Source organism: Nicotiana tabacum, chromosome 19 (assembly GCF_000715075.1).
Source record: "Nicotiana tabacum cultivar K326 chromosome 19, ASM71507v2, whole genome shotgun sequence".
Lineage (NCBI taxonomy): Eukaryota > Viridiplantae > Streptophyta > Magnoliopsida > Solanales > Solanaceae > Nicotiana > Nicotiana tabacum.
In genome coordinates, this window is record NC_134098.1 from 149,255,866 (window position 1) to 149,274,831 (window position 18,966).

Sequence of the window (18,966 nt, forward strand, 5' to 3'; positions counted from 1 at the left end):
GACTCTCCTTAATTTTTATAACCCATGGATGATGTCGTTAAGGCTGGTTTAACATTTCCATAATAAGTTAACAAATAAAAATGGATCTTTTAGACAAATGCATGATTTTCTACTATTATCAGTTAAGCATCTCAATTAGATCTAACAGAGAGAGTCATATATATACTTATTTGACAGTATTAACCCATTATCTTTTAAATAACGGGCACCTTAAAAAGGACTAGCCTTTTTTGCAAGTCTTGAAAATGAAAGGTCTATATCACAGGCCGAATTTGAGGACTTTGAAGCATAGCAATCAAGTTTATTATGCAAAAACCTGTGTAGATGCAGCTTTCGATGCTTCAAGATGAAATTCTTTGCATTTTGTCCATTTCTGCACGGTGCTTTATGTGATCAAATTTCCTTTCTCTTTTATACACCAAGTGCTTAGTATTTACGAAAATTTGAGATTGCTTGTTTGGCCAAGCTTCTCTAATCCTAGAAACACATTTTTTCTTCTTCAAAAAAATACTTTTTTTTTTAAGTTGAAGTGTTTGGCCAAGCTTCTGGAAGAAAAAAAAGTGTTTTGAGGAGAAGCAGAAATAATTTGAAATAGCTTTTAGAAGCAGTTTTTAAAAGCTTTGCCAAATACTAATTACTGCTCAGAAGTGCCTTTCAAAATAATTAGTCAAACACAAACTGTTTTTCACCAAAAGTACTTTTAAAAAAAATACTTTTGAGAAATAAAATAAGCTGATTTTTGCAGAAACATGTTATATATCCTCTTAACCTTTGGTAGAGATTGCTGTGCGAATTTCTGAGATAGCTGATTGAAATCTTTAGGTCTCATGGAAATTGAATACCCATTCTAAAATGAAAAAAAAATTAGAAAAAAAGAACTAATTTATCAGTAATTCCGTCAATCCTAGTTTAAATTTCTAATATCTACATAGCACATCCCCTCATGAATTCACCTAGTGAATATTTTGACAATTTTCCTCCTAAAACGCGTTATATGGACCTTGACTTGGGTACCATACCAGCAAACAATTTCATTTAATATTCTTAATCTCCTCCACCACCCCAAATTCTGCCCCTTGCCTTTTCCTTATTTAGCGAACAAGTTGTGCACTAAACTGAAAATAAACTAATCATTTTGTTTTTAGATTCACGAAGGATTTAAGTTATATATATTCATTATTTTACTTGCCAAAATTGGTCAGTTCTATTAAATATCAAATACCTAAAGCTACACCTCCAAAATTTGAGAGAGAGATAGCTGGAGATGGGAAAGGTGAAGTTGGAATCTCAACAATCCAAGAACACAAAAAATCATTTCAGTCACCCTCACCCTTTAGAACTAATCACTAATCAAAACTTTGCTTCACCTTCTTCACAACTATGTTCAGGTTGCAAGATTCAAGCCAATGGATCAATCTACACATGCAAATCTTGCAATTTTTTCCTCCATACTGAATGTGCCCAAATGCCTCAGCAAACCACTCATCCATTTGACAAAGAACATCATTTCACTCTCCTCCCAAAACCCATTTACCCTGAAGGGAATTTCAACTGTGATGCATGTGGGGAAATAGGAGATGGCTTCTCTTACCACTGCAAAACTTGTGGCACTGACCTTCACATACTATGTGCTATTTTCCCACTATGTGTCACTCACTGGTCTCATCATCACCAGCTTGAGCTCAAGTTTTCACCTCCTTATCCTGATAAATCTTTCTGTTGTGATATTTGCAAGAATGTTGGAACCAATCACTGGCTTTATAGATGCCAAACTTGTGGTTTTGATGCTCATTTGAATTGTACAAAGTTACAAGATCCACCACATCAAAGTTATATCCATCAGAACCCAACTACAAGTAGGTCTGCTCCTCAGCAGCAACATTTTATAGGTAAAAACTTGTCTGCATCTGATGTCAATGTCAAACCTCAAGTCCTTCAATTCCAAATTTACATATATACTAATTTTGATATCTAAATATGATTTTGTATTGGTTTGTGTTGCACTTTAATCCGATGAGTTACACTCTTTAATCCATTTTAAACCAATAGTTTGGTATGTCATTTCGGGTTCAACCCATTGAATAAAGTCAAACTGACCGATCATAACCGAATCCATTTAAACTTACATGGACGAATTACTAACAAATAGGTTGGGTGTGGCCTTACCCGGACCCCGAATAAATACAAGACACCATACTTAGCCCTTTTTTTTTACTAACAAATAGGTTGAATTTTCCGTGTGTGCTTGCAGGGATAAATCATATGAATCAAGGGATTAACCATGGACCTGCTGTACCTCAATTATTCGGGCCTAGGCAGAACAATGAAATGTCACTCCAAGAAATACTTAGAAAGCAAGGTGAAGATCAACAGAAATTGATACAAGAAATGTTCACGGCAGCCACTGCTCGGCAGAATCAACTAATACAGCAGCACATGGCTGCTACTTCTCGGCAGAATCAAGACATAAACCAGCAAATCATGGCTGCTACTTCTCCGCAGAATCAAGACATATACCAACAAATCATGGCTGCTAGTGTTCGGCAGAATCAAGAAATAAACCAGCAACTGACGCAAGCACTTATGAATAATGCCTCTGCTGGTAAAGTTAATCCTATGCCAAATTTATACCAAAATATGATGGGTGGATTCAATAACGGAGGAGCTGTAAATGTCTTACAAGCATTATCAGGTGGTGGTGGAATTGGTGGCGGCAGTGGAGGAATGGAACTTCTGCAATCATTTGTGGGTGGCGGCAATGTTGGCATTGGTGGTTTGGATTTGATTGCATTATTTGGAAGCCTTAACTTCTGAAAATTCTCTCAGATAAAAAACAGTAAAAAGAATTAGACGTTATTTACAGCTAATAATAATGATCCCGTGATTAACCGGGATGTTTAGTACATTGACTTGAGTTTAAGAACTAGCATTATCACCATGCGACCAACTTACCTCCAACTATCAAATTGGTCAACCTGCCTAGTTTGGCATTTTAATTGTTCCAAGTTCCAACCATTCCTATTCCCTACTAATCAAAATTCCACTTTGAACTCTTATTCTGTCTCATTATCTGTTGACTTTCTGATTATTTTGATTCATTCAACACATTCGGCTGGTAATTACGACACGTATACTATTTTCTCCGGTTTATTTTAATTGATTTTTTTGGTTGTTTTGACACATATTAAGCAATTCACTTTTTAGTATTAATTAATAGTAAAATTGACCCTATTAACCTTAATTTGTTCATCGGAAATATAACAAATACTCATAGGCTCTTTACTCCATGGGCAACTTTAAAAAAAAAAAAAGTTACTTCTTTCTTGATATCTGAAAAAAATCAAATATTATGGACCATAAAAAAATGCCAAAAGATCAATTAAAGTGGACCGGAGGGAGTATATGAGAGTTGTCACGACCCAATTTTTCATATAGGCCGTGATGGCGCCCAACGTCGCCGCTAGGCAAGCCAACGGTGAACTAACCATGTGATTGCTCTTTTTAATAAGTTTTCAAGTAATTAAATTTTATTTATTAAGAAATTAAGGAGTAGAAAATTTAATAAATAAAACGAAGACAACTGAGTGACAATCACAGTGATATAAATACTCCAAAACCATAAAGTCTACTAGTATGTGTGCCAAGACCTAGTGTCACAAGTGTATGAACAACTAGTAGAATATACAAAACTCTAACTATTATATGAAATAAAAATAGATAGAAAATAAGTGCAAAAGAGAGACTCTAGGTGCTACAGAACGGCTCAGGAAGCAACTCACCACTAGGCCTCAAGGTAACGGGGGTGCGCGCCGGTATGACTGCCAGATGCACCTGCCTCAGATCATGCACGGTTAGTGCAGAAGTGTAGCGTGAGTACATAAACAACATTTAAGTATCTAGTCTAACCTCGAAGAAGTAGTGATGATGGGTCGACATCGACACTTACTATGGGCTAACAATAAAACTACAGAAATTCTAAATAAGCATGAGTTATGTAAATAATAATAACAACTCAATAACAAGCAGGAAATGAATAATTTTTTCACTAATGATAAATCCCAAGTCAGTTTTTGTCATATATAATTTTAACCTCTCAAGCCATAAAATAATATCAAATATAATTAAGCTCCGAGTATTATCACGTACGATTATACCGAGGTCGTACGTCCCAATCCAGAATAATGTGTACACTGCTGAGGGTTAAGCGGTATGAACCATAGATGCATCTATTCTACTGACGAGGCGTTCGGCCCGCTCCACAAGAAGAGAGGATACTTTATAAACATTCGGTTTAAAAGCTATTACATGGCTAATACACAAAAAAGCACAATTTTTATTAACGGTCAAGTATCTCGCCAAAACTCAAGTAAGTGGAAGTCGGTCTTTTACAATTCCTATATCAAGTTACAATATAATTTAGGCACTTTTAATTAACAAATAGGGTGCAAATATTACAAGTATTTTATGATTTGGGTCCTAAACTACCCGGACATAAGCATAATTAGTAGCTACGTACGGACTCTCGTCACCTCGCGCGTACGTAGCCCCCACAATTAGAAACAAAAAGTTATTTAAATCACTTATGGGGTAAATTCCCTCTTACAAGATTAGGCAAGAGACTTACCATGTCTCAAAGCTCGCTTCCGATCCAACAATATGCTTTAAATACTTAACTTGGTGCCAAACAACCCGGAACTAGTCAAATACTGTATAAATTAATCAATACATATTCAAAAGTTCATAATCTAACTATTAGAGTAATTTCCCAACCTCAATTGAAAGATTCCTAAAATTCATTCCTGGGTCCACGTGCCCGGATTTCGAAAATTTTCGAAGATAATTGTGACCCATAACCTTACGAACTCAAATATATAATTTTTATCCCGTTCCATAATCATTTTCGTAGTTAAATTCTATTTTTATAAAAATCTAGGTTTTTCATCTAAACCCAAAATTCTTACAATTTTACATGCTAAAATCTATCCATAATCTATGTATGTAACTTACATTGGGTAGGAATTACTTACCTTCAATAGTTAGGTGAAAATATCTCTCTAAGAAGCTCCAAAATCGCCCAAAGAAGTGAAATAAATGAACCAAAAATGGCCTAAGTCCCGCAATAAATGGACCTCACTGCCCAGCGACTTCCGCTTTTGCGGAGCAATGGCCGCATCTGCGGACATAGCCTCGCAGATGCGGTCCATGCCTAGGCCTGCCCTTCTCGCTTCTGCGGGCAAAGTCTCGTATCTGTGAGCTCGCTTCTGCGGCACGAGCGTCGCACCTGCGCACCAGCCCGCTTCTGCGATCTCTTCCTCACATCTGCGCCTTCACAGATGCGGCTCCTCTCCTCGCTTCTGTGATCACTGGGCAGCCCACGCTAGGCCGCTTCTGCGGCCGTTGGCTCGCTTCTGCGAGCTCGCACCTACGGCTGGTCCTCCACAGGTGCGATTGCACCAGAAACTCTGATGCTTCAGCTATTCTTTCCTAGTCCAAATGAGTTTCGTTCCTCGTCCGAATGGCATCCGGGGGCCCCGTGAACCCGCCTAAACATACCAACAAGTTTGAAATCATAAAACAGACCTGCTCGACCTCACGAAACATGAAAAAACACCAAAACTAAGAATCACACTCCAAGCCAAATCAAATCAGCTTATGAACTTCAAGTTCTTCCAATTTGCTCCGAACGCGCTGAACTATACTTAAACTACTGAGAATGACACCAAATTTTACATGCAAGTCTTAAATTACCTTACGGAGCTATTCCCAGGCTCGAAATCAGAAACGAACCTCGATAACACCAGAACCTACTCCAAACCAAATTTAAAGAACTTTTAAACCTTCAATAAGCCAACTTTCAACTTTAGGCATCGAAACGCTCCCGGGGTCATCCAAAACCCGATCAGAATATACGCCCAAGTCCAAAATCATCATACAAACCTATTGGGACTGTCAAATCCCGGTTCCGAGATTGATTACTAGAATTGTTGACCCAAGTCAAACTAAACTCTTTAAAGCCAATAACAAGGAACTAAATGTTCCGATTTCAACCCGGACTCCTCCAAACCCGAACTAACCATCTCCGCAAGTCATAAAATAGTAAAATCACATACTAGGAATCTTATTTAGGGGAACAAGGATCTAGAAAGTAAAACAACCGGTCGGGTCATTACATTCTCCACTTCTTAAACAAATATTTGTCCTCGAACGGGTCTATGATCATACCTGGAGTGCCGAATAAGTGTGGATATCTGCTCCACATGTCCTCCTCGGCCTCCCAAGTCGCCTTCTCGACTGGTTGTCCCCTCCACTAAACTTTTACAGTAGAAATATTCTTGGACCTCAGCTTGCAAACATGCCTGTCAACAATGGCAACTGGCTCCTCCTCATAACCCAGCCTCTCATCTAGCTGGACCGTGCTGAAGTCTAACACATGCGACATGTCGGCATGATACCTCCGGAGCATAGACACGTGAAAAACCGGATGAACTCTAGATAGATTGGGAGGCAAAGCAAGCTCATAAGCAACCTCCCTAACTCGTCTCAACACCTCAAATGGACCTATGAACCTTGGGCTCAACTTGCCCTTCTTTCCGAACCTCATGATTCCCTTCATCGGCGAGACTTTCAAGATAACCTTCTCGCCCACCATAAATGATAAATCACGCGCCTTCTGATCCGCGTAACTCTTTTGTCTGGACTATGTTGTGCAATGTCGCTCCTGAATCAACCTTACCTTTCCCAAGGCATCCTTCACTAAATCAATACCATATAACTTAGTCTCGTCGAGCACAAAACATCCGATGGGCGAACGACATCGCCGACCATATAAAGCCTCAAATAAAGCCATATCGATGATGGACTGATAATTGTTGTTGTAAGCAAACTTGGCCAAAGGCAAGAATCGATCCCACTGCCCTCCAAAATCAATCACACATGCTCTGAGCATATCCTCCAAGATCTGAACTGTCCGCTCCGACTGCCCGTTGGTCTGCGGATGAAAGGCTGGCCTGAGCTCTACCCGGGTACCCAACTCACTCTGTACGACCCTCAAGAAATACGAAGCAAATTGGAGGCCTCTATCTGATATGATGGAAACAGGCACACCATGCAACCGAACAATCTCCTGAATGTAAATCTAAGCCAATCTATCTGAAGAATACGTGGTAACAATCGGAATGAAGTGTGCCGACTTGGTCAACCTGCCGACAATGACCCAAACTGCATCAAACTTCCGCAAGGTCCGCAGCAACCCAACTACGAAGTCCATAGCAATGCGCTCCCATTTCCACTCAGGTGTAGTCATCTGCTAGAGTAGGCCACCTGGTCTCTGGTGCTCATACTTAACCTGCTGGCAATTTACACATCTCGCCACATACTCGACTATGTCCTTCTTCATCCGCCGCCACAAATAATACTGCCTCAGGTTGCGATACATCTTCGTAGTACCTGAATGAATAGAATACTGAGAACTGTGTGCCTCCTCTAGGATCTTCTCCCTCAAGCCATCAACATTAGGAACACATAGGCGACCCTGGAGTCGTAGAACACCATCCTTACCGATAGTGACCTCTTTGGCACCACCCTGTAGTATTGTCTCCCTAAGAGACAACAAGTGCGGATCATCAAATTGACGAGCCTTGATCTGCTCGAATAATGAAGATTGAGCGACGACGCATGTAAGAACTCGGATGGGCTCTAAAATATCTAACCTCACAAGTCTGTTAGCCAAGGACTGAATGTCCAAAGCTAGTGGCCTCTCCTCTGCTGAAATGAATGCCAAACTACCCATACTCTCTGCCTTTCTGCTCAAGGTATCCGCAACTACATTCACCTTGCCCGGATGATAAAGGATGGTAATATCATAATCCTTTAGTAACTCAAGCCACCTGCACTGCCTCAAATTGAGATCCCTCAGTTGAAAAAATGCTGCAAGCTGCGATGATTGGTGTAAATCTCACAGGACACCCCATAAAGATAATGTCTCCGAATCTTAAGAGCATGAACAATCGTGGCCAACTCCAAATCGTGGACAGGGTAATTCTTCTCGTGGGGCTTCAGCTGTTGTGAAGCATATGCAATAACTCGCCCCTCCTACATCAATACACAACCCAAACTAATGCGTGAAGCGTCGCAATACACAGTATACATCCTTGAATCGGAAGGAAATACTAACACCGGTGCTGAAGTCAATGCGGTCTTGAGCTTCTGAAAGCTCACCTCACAATCATCAGACCATCGGAATGGAGCACCTTTCTAGGTCAATCTAGTCAAAGGTGCTGCAATAGATGAGAAGCCCTCCACAAACTGACAATAATAACATGATAACCCCAAGAAGCTCCTGATCTCAGTCGTCGTGGTAGGACGAGGCCAACTCTGAACTGCCTCGATCTTCTTGGGATCTACCTTAATACCCCCGCCTGATACAACATGCCCCAAGAATGCCACAGAATCTAATCTAACCAGAACTCACACTCGGAGAACTTAGCATATAACTTTTGTTCCCGCAAGGTCTGAAGCACCACTCTCAAATACTGCTCGTGCTCCTCCCTGCTACGCGAGTAGATCAAAATATCATTAATGAAGACAATGAAAAACAAATCAATATATGGCCTGAACACATGGTTCATCAAATCCATAAACGTCGTCGGGGCATTAGTCAAACCGAAAGACATCACTAAAAACTCATAATGGCCATATCGAGCCCGAAAAGCCGTCTTCGGAACATCCGAATCCCCAATCTACAACTGGTGGTACCCCGATCTCAAGTCGATCTTAGAGAAAACCCTGGCACACTACAACTGGTCAAACAAATCATCAATACGCGGCAACGGGTACTTGTTCTTTATGGTAACTTTGTTCAACTGGCGGTAATCAATACACATCCGCATATTCCCATCTTTCTTCTTTATAAATAACACCGGTGCACCCCAAGGCGACACACTCGGTTTGACGAACCCTTTTGCTAGCAACTCCTCAAGTTGTTCCTTTAATTCCTTCAACTCTTTCGGATCCATGCGGTATGGTGGAATAGAGATAGGCTGGGTACCTGGAGCCAAATCAATGTAGAAATCGATATCACGATCTGGTGGCATGCTTAGAAGATCAGAGGGAAACACATCGGAGAACTTCCGGACTACGAGCACTGAATTAATCGCCGGAGTCTCTATAGTAGTATCTCGAACATAAGCTATATAAGCTAAAAAAAACCTTCTAGACCATGTGTCGAGCCTTCAGAAAAGAGATAACCCGACTAGATGTACTGACAGACGAACCCTTTCACTCCAATCTAGGCAACTCTGGCATCGCCAAGGTAATAGACTTGGCATGGAAATCAAGGATGACGTGATATGGAGACAACCGGTCTATGCCCAGGATGACCTCAAAGTCGGTCATATCAAGCAACAGAAGATCCGCTCTAGTCTCATAACCACAAAATGTTACGATACAGGACCGGTAGACCCGATACACAACAACAAAATCACTCATTGGTGTGGACACATAAAAAGGAGTACCCAGGGACTCACGGGGAACACCGAAGAAATGAGAAAACAGAGATGAAACATATGAATATGTAGAACCTGGATCAAATAGTACTGAAGCATCCCTACCGCAGACAGAAATAATACCTGTGATCACGGCATCACGGCATCTGAGGCCACTGCATCTGGTCTAGCCGGAAAAGCATAGAACCTAGTTGGAGCGCCACCTGACTGGACTCCATCTTAGTGGCCTCCACCTCTAGGACGTCCCCTACCCACCTGTCCTCCGCCTCTAGGCGGCCGGACGGCTGGTATGGCAACTGGTGCTGTAATCATAGGTTGTTGACCATGTTTCATTGCCTTGCCCCAAAGCCTGGGGCAGAATGTCTACACATAACTAAGATCCCCGCACTCGAAATAACCTCTCGGTACAGTAGAATGCTGACCTGAAGTCTGACCTTGATGGCCTGAATACCTACTGGAGGAACCCTGAATAGCTGGTGGGTTGTAGGAACTCTCTAGCATGAAGCTGAAATAAGGTCGCACTGGAGCACCCCCGAGGAGGCGGCAGTGCTGGATATGTGGGCCTGCTAGACTGACCCCTCACAAACTGACCTCTGCCCCCAGCCGAGGCACTTCTGAACTCTCCAGAATATCGAAACCGCTTATCCTTCATCGCCTGCTCTCGGCTACACTGACGTACACCCTCGATCCTCCGAGCTATCTCCACAACTAGCTCGTAAGAAGTCCTCATCTCAACCTCTCGGGCCATAGTGGTCTGAATACCAGAGTGCAAGCCTGCAACAAACCTCTGCACTCTCTATGCATCGGTAGGAAGTATCATAAGTGCATGGCGAGACAACTCAGAGAATCTCGCCTCGCAGTCGGTCACTGACATCTGACCCTACTGGAGCTGCTCGAACTGAAACCGCAACTCTTCCCTCTGAGAGGGTGGAATATATCTGTCCAAGAAGAGGTGTGTGAACTGATCCCAAGTCATGGGAGGAGAACCTGCTGGTCTGCTGAGAAGATATGACTGCCACCACCTACAGGCCCCGTCCTCTAGCTGAAAGGTGGTAAAGTCCACCCCGTGGGACTCCAATATCCTTATATTGTGCAGTCTGTACCTGCACCGATCAATAAAGTCATGGGGGGCCTCATGTCGCTCACCCCCAAAGACATGAGGGTATAGTCTGGTCCATCTATCCAATAGCTTCTGTGGCTCGACGGTCGCAGCTGGTTTGGGCTCAGGTATAGCTGCTAAAACTGTCTGGGCTCCGCCCACGGGTAGTGCGCCCGGGGTCTGATATACGGCAGCTGTATGCCCAGGAGCCTGAGCGGTAGGGGTCTGCGCTCCCCCTCCCGCTTGAGATGTGGCTGGGTCTGCTAGAAATAAACTAGCCTGAGTCATAGAATCCATGAACCGCAGCATACGACCCATGACCTCCTGGAATCCCGGTGCAGACATGAAATCCACTAGGGTCGGCTCTCATGCGGGCACCTCACCCTGCTCCTCGATGATTGGATCCTCTACTGGATCCACGGGTGGCATGACTGGAATAACTCTAGGACGCCCCCGTCCTCTACCACGAGCTGGAGCCCTTCCTCGGCCTCTGCATCGGCCTTTAGCAACAAGGGGAGCAGCTCCTCCATGATCGGGTACATCTGTCGCTCGCGTTCTCACCATCCGTGAGAAAATAAGAGAAAGATACTTAGCACAACATCAATTGCACGATAGAAGATGAAGAAAGAGTAGTTTCCTAACACCCTATACATAGCCTCTCGAAGATAAGTACGAACGTCTTCGCACCGATACACAATACTATTTTAGGCCTGCTCATAACTTGTGAGATCTACGTGAACCTAGTGCTCTGATACCACGTTTTCACGACCCAATTTCTCCCATAGGCCGTGATGGCGCCCAACGTCGCCGCTAGGCAAGCCAACGGTGAACTAACCATGTGATTGCTCTTTTTAATAAGCTTCCAAGTAATTAAATATCATTTATTAAGAAATTAAGGAGTAAAAAATTTAATAAATAAAACGAAGACAACTGAGTGGCAATCACAGTGATATAAATACTCCAAAACCATAAAGTCTACTAGTATGTGTGCCAAGATCTAGTGTTACAAGTGTATGAAAAACTTGTAAAATATACAAAACTCTAACTACTGTTTGAAATAAAAGTAGACAGAAAATAAGTGCAAAAGAGAGACTCTAGATGCTGCAGAATGACTCAGGAAGCAGCTCACCACTAGGCCTCAAGATAATAGGGGTGCGCGTCGGTATGACTTCCAGATGCACCTGCCTCAGATCATGCACAGTTAGTTCAGAAGTGTAGCGTGAGTACATAAACAACATGTACCCAATAAGTATCTAGTCTAACCTTGAAGAAGTAGTGGCGAGGGGTCGACATCGACACTTACTATGGGCTAACAATAAAAATACGAAAATTCTAAATAAGCATGGGTTATGTAAATAATAATAATAACACAATAACAAGCAGGAAATAATTAATTCTTTCACTAATGGTAAATTTCAAGTCAGTTTTTGTCATATATAATTTTAACCTCTCAAGCCATAAAATAATATCAAATATAATCAAGCTCCGAGTATTATCACGCACGATTATGCCGAGGTCGTACGGCCCGATCCAGAATAATATGTACACTGCCGAAGGTCAAGCGGCACGAACCATAGATGCATCTTTTCTACTGTCGAGACGTTCGTCCCGCTCCACAAGAAGAGAGGATACTTTATAAACATTCAGTTTAAAAACTATTACAAGGCTAATACACAAAGAAGCACAATTTCTATTAACGGTCAAGTATCTCGCCAAAACTCAAGTAAGTGGAAGTCGGTCTTTTACAATTCCTATATCAAGTTTTAATATAATTTAGGCATTTTTAATTAACAAATAGGGTGCAAAACATTACAACTATTTCATGATTTGGGTCCTAAACTAACCGGACATAAGCATAATTAGTAGCTACGCACGGACTCTCGTCACCTCGTGCGTACGTAGCCCCCACAATTAAAAGCAAATAGCAATTTAAATCACTTATGGGGTAAATTCCCTCTTACGAGGTTAGACAAGAGACTTACCTTATCTCAAAGCTCGCTTCCGATCCACCAATATGCTTAAAATTCTCAACTCGGTGCCAAAGTTAAATATTGTATAAATTAATCAATACATATTCAAAAGTTCATAATCTAACTATTAGAGTGATTTTCGGACCCCAATTAGAAGATTCCTAAAATTCATCCCCGCGATCACGTGCCCGTATTCCGGAAATTTTCGAAGATAATTGTTACCAATAACCTTACGAACTCAAATGTATAATTTTTATCCCATTCCATAATCATTTTCGTGGTTAAATTCCATTTTTATCAAAACCTAGGTTTTTTATCTAAACCCAAAATTTTTATAATTTTACATGATAAAATCTATCCATAATCTATGTATTTAACTTACATTGGGTAGGAATTACTTTCCTTCAATATCTAGGTGAAAATCTCTCTTAAGAAGCTCCAAGATCGCCCCAAGAAGTGAAATAAATGAATAAAAAATGGCCTAAGTCCCGCAAAAAATGGACCTCACTGCCTAGCGGCTTCCGCATATGCGGAGTAATGGCCGCATCTATGGACATAGCCTCGCAGATGCGGTCCATGCCCAGGCCTGCCCTTCCCACTTCTGCGGTCAAAGTCTCACATCTGCGAGCCCGCTTCTGCGGCACGAGTGTCGCACTTGCGCACCAGCCCGCTTCTGCGATCTCTTCCTCGCATTTGCGCCTTCGTAGATGCGGCTCCTCTCCTTGCTTCTGCGATCACTGGACAACCCACGCTAGGCCGCTTTTGCGAGCTCGCACCTGCGGCTGGTCCTCCGCAGGTGCGATTGCACCAGAAACTCTGATGCTTCAGCTATTCTTTCCTAGCCCAAATGAGTTCCGTGCCTCGTCCGAATGGCATCCGGAGCGCCGCCCAAACATACCAACAAGTTTGAAATCATAAAATGGACCTGTTCGACCTCACAAAACACGAAAGACAACACCAAAACTAAGAATCACACTCCAAACCAAATCGAATCAACTTATGAACTTCAAGTTCTTCCAATTTGCTCTGAACGCGCCGAATCATACTTAAACTAATCGGAATGACACCAAATTTGGCATGCAAGTCTTAAATCACCTTACGGAGCTATTCACAGGGTTGAAATCCCAAACGAACCTCGATAACACCAGAACCGACTCCAAACCAAATTTAAAGAACTTTTAAACCTTCAATAAGCCAACTTTCAACTTTAGGCACCGAAACGCTCCTGGGTCATCCAAAATCCGATCCGAATACATGCCTAAGTCCAAAATCATCATACGAACCTATTGGGACCGTCAAATCCCGATTTCGAGATCGTTTACTAGAATTGTTGACCCAAGTCAAACTTAACCCTTTAAAGCGAATAACAAGGAACTAAGTGTTCCAATTTCAACCTGAACTCCTCCAAACCCGAACTAATGCAAGTTATAAAACAGTAAAAGCACATACGGGGAGTCTTATTTAGGGGAACGAGGATTTACAAAGCAAAACGAACGGTCGGGTCGTTACAAAAGTTTTAAAATTGAAAATGTACGCATAATAAGAAGAAATAAAATGGGGAAGTGGTTTATAGAAATTGATAGCCTGTTTGGCCAAACTTCTAAAATCAGCTTATTTTGAGAAGTGCTTTTCTCAAAAGTACTTTTTTAAAAAGTGATTTTGGTGAGAAACAATTTGTATTTGGCTAATTAATTTGAAAAACACTTTTGAGCATTAATTAGTGTTTGGCCAAGCTTTTGAAAACTGTTTCTAAGTGTATTTTTCTCAAAAGTGTTTCTCAGAAAAGTGCTTTTTGGAGAGAAGCTACTTTTTTCTACTTCTCAAAAACTGCTTCTGCTTCTCCTCAAAATCACTTTTTTTTCCTTCCAAAAACTTGGCCAAACAACTCAATTTTTGGTCAAAAATACTTTTGGACTTTTGGCCAAAAAAAGATACTTTGGCCCGAAAATAAACTTGGCCAAACGGGCTATGAATCTTTAACGAGCTATCCACACCCTTTATGTTGAGAAAGATCTCAAGATGGTTGCCTATAAGTCTGTTTTTTATACTTTACTTTTGGTACGTCTTCTTTATTTGGTGGGGATCCAATGCATTGTCTTTCATCATGTGTTCTAATTTATCCAAAATATTAAATAATTACAAATAGTAAAATCTTTTCTGAAGTAAAAATATTTTATGAAATGATTTAGAGTCTTTATGTTGTTATTTTAATTCAAACACAGTAGTGCTCCTAATTAGAATTTAGGCAATAGATAAACTTTAGAAAGAGGTTTTTAGTTGGACGGCCTAGATGGCTAGATTATTATCCACTTTTAAGCTCACTTTGATTCAATACAATTAACTCAAATGTTTTTTTAACAAATTTAACTCAAACTCTTGAGTCGCTCAAATTGACTTAAACCAAATTAATTATTTAACGAACTTAGCAAAGCAAATTTTCCGCTAACTTAACAGACCGATTCTTTATTTCCCGCTAACCCTCGTTGGTCCCAAATGGCCAAATTCAGTGACCCAAAGTTGAGCCATATCATGACACCTTTGGCGCGCCGATAAGATTAACTCCCCCCCCTCCCCCACACCCCAAAAACCCACCCCAACCCCACTTCCTTCTTCCGTGTGTACAAGCACAAGAAGCACTGGATGGCGGCCATTTCAAGGAATTTTCTTCCTTCAGATTGCTGGATTTTATCCATCTTGCAGGTTTTTAATCAATCGTTGATTTGGGTTTTTCATTTCATCATTTAATGTTTCAGATTTAGGATAAAGTTTACTTTTTTTCCCTTGTTTGTTGGCCATGTAAACCCTATCTTCTGATTTAATACTTGACTTTTTCTTTTGGCAAAATCTAGACTTGACTGCTTTGTTCTTCTGAAAAATGGTATCTTGGAAATGAAGTGGTAACTAACAGTAGGGGACTAGACTGGATTTTCTGATAATTTGATGATGGATGATAATATGGTGATGGATCTGGATTTGAACCAACAACCTTTGGACCCACTTTCTGGTTCTCCTGTAGGATTAGGGTCTTTGTTGAATGATTTAGAAACTGCTCACTCTAGGATTGAGGAGAGAATTAGGCATCTTGAGGCTGTCACTGCTCGAGCTTTGCAGCGCCATAGATGGCGTCAGGCTCGCACTACCCTTGATACTTCTGGTAATGTGGATAGTGAGATGCAAGTTCAGAACAGCGACAGTGTTTTAGATGTGGCGGAAAGGACTGTGGAGAGGGGATGCAAAAGGGATAGTTCCCATTTGGTAGCAAAGGCATTAGAGATGGATTTAGTGGTTAATAAGGTAGATGATGATGGTGGAAGTTTTTTTGACTGTAATATATGCTTGGATATGGCAAAAGAACCCATCTTGACTTGTTGTGGCCACCTATATTGTTGGCCGTGCTTTTATCAGTTACCTTATGTTGATTCAACTACAAAGGAATGCCCTGTCTGCAAAGGAGAGGTTGCAGATGGAAATGTTACTCCGGTTTATGGTAATGGAGATGGTGAAAGCATCACGGAACTGGAGTCTGGTTTGAAAATACCGCCAAGGCCAAAGGCACGTCGAGTAGAGAGTGTTAGACAGCAGCGTGTGACTCGAGGTTTGTCTCACATCCCGGTTGCAGAAGCACTAAGAAGAATTAGGACTAGTATTGGATTGGGGCATCATCCGCAGCGACAGGATGCTGATGGAGTTAATTTGAATTTTGTGAGAAGCTCTCATGTGTTGCAAAGTGCTAATACCTTAAGCAGCGGAAGACTACGTTCCCGTCTTATTTCGAGGGTGTTGTCAGAAGGCGCAGCTTCTCTTTCATCAGAGTTAGATAATGCACAACGGATGTTTGAGGACCTTGCAGCATCACTCACTGATCGGCTTCTCCAAAGAAGTAACGGAGATGCTGTTCATGGAGCGACAGACGATGGTGATTCTTTCAGAAGAGATGCTGCTTTCATACAGTCAGATAATCGGTCACTGGATGCAGTAGCAGGGTCAAGTTCCTCTACATCTGTTCCTTCCTCTTCTCAAGCAAATGAAGTCTCTGACACTGTTGTTCGGCTGGAAAACCTTACAACTGATACTCGCAATCTGCCTGTAGGTCGATCTTCCTTGGCTTCCAGGAGAAGAAGCATTTTGTCGAGGCTTTCTGATGTAGATAGTGGACTTTTCCGTGAACCTAGAAGGAGAAGATTGAATTGATGGCCTATGAATGAATAAGGTATAGTCTCCCAGTTCTTCTCTCAACTCAATTAAGTCTCCTTGCCAATGGTTATCACTTTCATGTCATCGTGTTTATTGCCAACTCTAAGGCGACTTGGGTAGAAACAATTCCCAAATATAGACAAGAATCAGTGTTGCCCCTGACTCCAGTTGGAAGATTGTATGCATACATGTTTAGCTGCCTCTAGTTTTGGGATTCACTATAATGGTGGAATTTCTTGATATGAGGCTTTCTCAAGAATAAGCAACTGCTGCTGCATGTATTAGGTACTTTGGTTAAGAACCAATATAAATTCTATCTGCTTGTTCTCTAAGTTTGATTAAAGTTCATGATATACAATGAAAATTCACATTTCATAAATGTATTTCTGGTGTTTTACTTTGTTTGGAAGTTGTCGTGCATTTTTAATATTTTTTCATTTATGGTCTTTTCGTTCTTATCAATATCAATTGTGGAGCCTTATGGTGGCGTAGAAAAAGAAGAGAATGTTCAACTTGATAATTCCCTCTAGCTTTGGAGGTTTAAATAGTGTTTTCCGTTGGTCTTAATGAGGAAAAAACATTTATAATAAAATCTTTCTATTTATTCATAATAATATCCATTAAACTAAAGCCATAGTTTCATAAAACTGATGCAATATTTACTAATTTTCACATACTAATAAGTTTCTTACAAATCCTTGTAACTAAACTCAAGTTAGAGTGCCCATATCATAATGGAAATAATTACAATTATAATCAATTATGGTATGTCGAACAGATTAGATAAGGATATCTACTAGCCAGTCATTGAGTTAGTAAAATTGGTAGCAACGAATCTGACCCAATCGTTTTATGAGTAAAGTGGCTGTATTTGTTTGACTGTTTCGATCTTTCACGACATATGGAATTTGAAGCAAGATGTAGACCAATATCTCTATTACATTTCATTTGCATGCAGAAGCTTTTTTACTATATAAGCTGTGAAAGCTGCTTGATACTCTGCTTCTGCATATGGTTTGACCATCATTTTTTAAAATGATTTGACCGTAACATCTTATTTTCATACTTTACAAAGATATTAGATCAACTCCAATTAAAATGCAATAGCCTAAAGTAATTTATCTTTTAGAAGGAAATTTTGCTCAGTCCGCTCCATAAATCCAAATAATTTATGCATCTTTTGTCCTGAAACAATAAATTTTGTTCCAGAAATTCTTTGATATATCTAAAATTGCAAATCATTGCTTTTCATGATTCTCACAGGTAATTAGAAGGATTGATTAACCACAGTAATAGAAAATGAGATATCAAGTCCTGTGATTATTTGTCGAGAAGCATTCATAATTGTCCGGATAATTAACTGTAAACACTCAACAATTCTGATAAACATTTGCCTCTGCTACAGTTTTTAGGTATTGGGATAGTGGATAAGTTTGTACTAAAAGTGTGTTGAAGGTGATAAACTGTGATAAAAATAATAGATTATAAGTAAGATGAGGAGTGCAAGTGGATTGAGTATATTATCAAAAGGGTAATGGGAAGATTAGCCTCATAAGTTAAGGGCTCAACCGGTGCAGGTGTGATCTTGAAGCAAGCAATAAGTCACTGGGAATAGTCTATAGATCTGTGTCATGAGAGGAAAAATCAATTCGGTTAGCAAGGGAGTAAAGCCGAAGACAAATCAGTTGGGCTAGCAAGTGGAGTAAACTCAAAAGAGGAGTCTTCGGGGTAGGAAGATAACGCAATCAGTTTCCTCGAGGTAGGAAATATGACAGCAGTTTTCTTGTATAGAAAAATACATAAGAAGGAAGTAGTCTTAAGTTAGATTCACCAATGGTGTGGGTGCAAATTAGTATAGAGTAGTCAAAGGTTATTAATTTTTGTGTCTCCAAGATGAAACTTGTGTTGTTGTGCTGGCTAATTTGAGTTTTGTTGTACCTTTGGAGGTTAGCAGGGAAGGATCGTGAGTGATAGTTGATGAAGGTCGCATCATAATTCATATTAGTCTGTTTCTCACACAATAACTAGAGTTGTCAAGTTGTGTCCAGCAAAATTCTAATGGTGGTGTGTGGGCCAACTTGCGGCACTTCTATTATTCTACAGGTACCTTACTTTCATTTCTACTTGCGCTGTTGTGTATAACAACAAAAATTAAAAGGTAGGTATCTGTACATTGGCACATATTCAGAAAAGGACTTCA

General features: G+C 40.7%; 2 protein-coding genes across 3 annotated transcripts; both read left to right on the top strand.

Annotated features, from left to right (window-relative positions):
- The first annotated feature begins 1,098 nt into the window (after positions 1 to 1,098).
- Positions 1,099 to 3,053, top strand: LOC107790039 (uncharacterized). The gene is made up of 2 exons (XM_016611936.2): positions 1,099 to 1,889; positions 2,252 to 3,053. Exons 1-2 carry the CDS (start codon positions 1,265 to 1,267, stop codon positions 2,812 to 2,814), a joined length of 1,188 nt encoding a protein of 395 aa, XP_016467422.1. The 5' UTR covers positions 1,099 to 1,264; the 3' UTR covers positions 2,815 to 3,053.
- Positions 3,054 to 15,022: 11,969 nt separating this feature from the next.
- LOC107790040 (uncharacterized) lies at positions 15,023 to 17,145 on the top strand. Of its 2 annotated transcripts, XM_016611938.2 has the most exons (2): positions 15,029 to 16,555; positions 16,663 to 17,145. In XM_016611938.2, the coding sequence occupies exons 1-2, from the start codon at positions 15,513 to 15,515 to the stop codon at positions 16,712 to 16,714; spliced, it is 1,095 nt and encodes a 364-aa protein (XP_016467424.2). In that variant the 5' UTR covers positions 15,029 to 15,512; the 3' UTR covers positions 16,715 to 17,145. The 2 variants fall into 2 exon arrangements, with proteins under 2 accessions (XP_075094984.1, XP_016467424.2); XM_075238883.1 differs by having other exon boundaries at positions 15,023 to 17,145.
- The last annotated feature ends 1,821 nt before the right edge of the window (positions 17,146 to 18,966 follow it).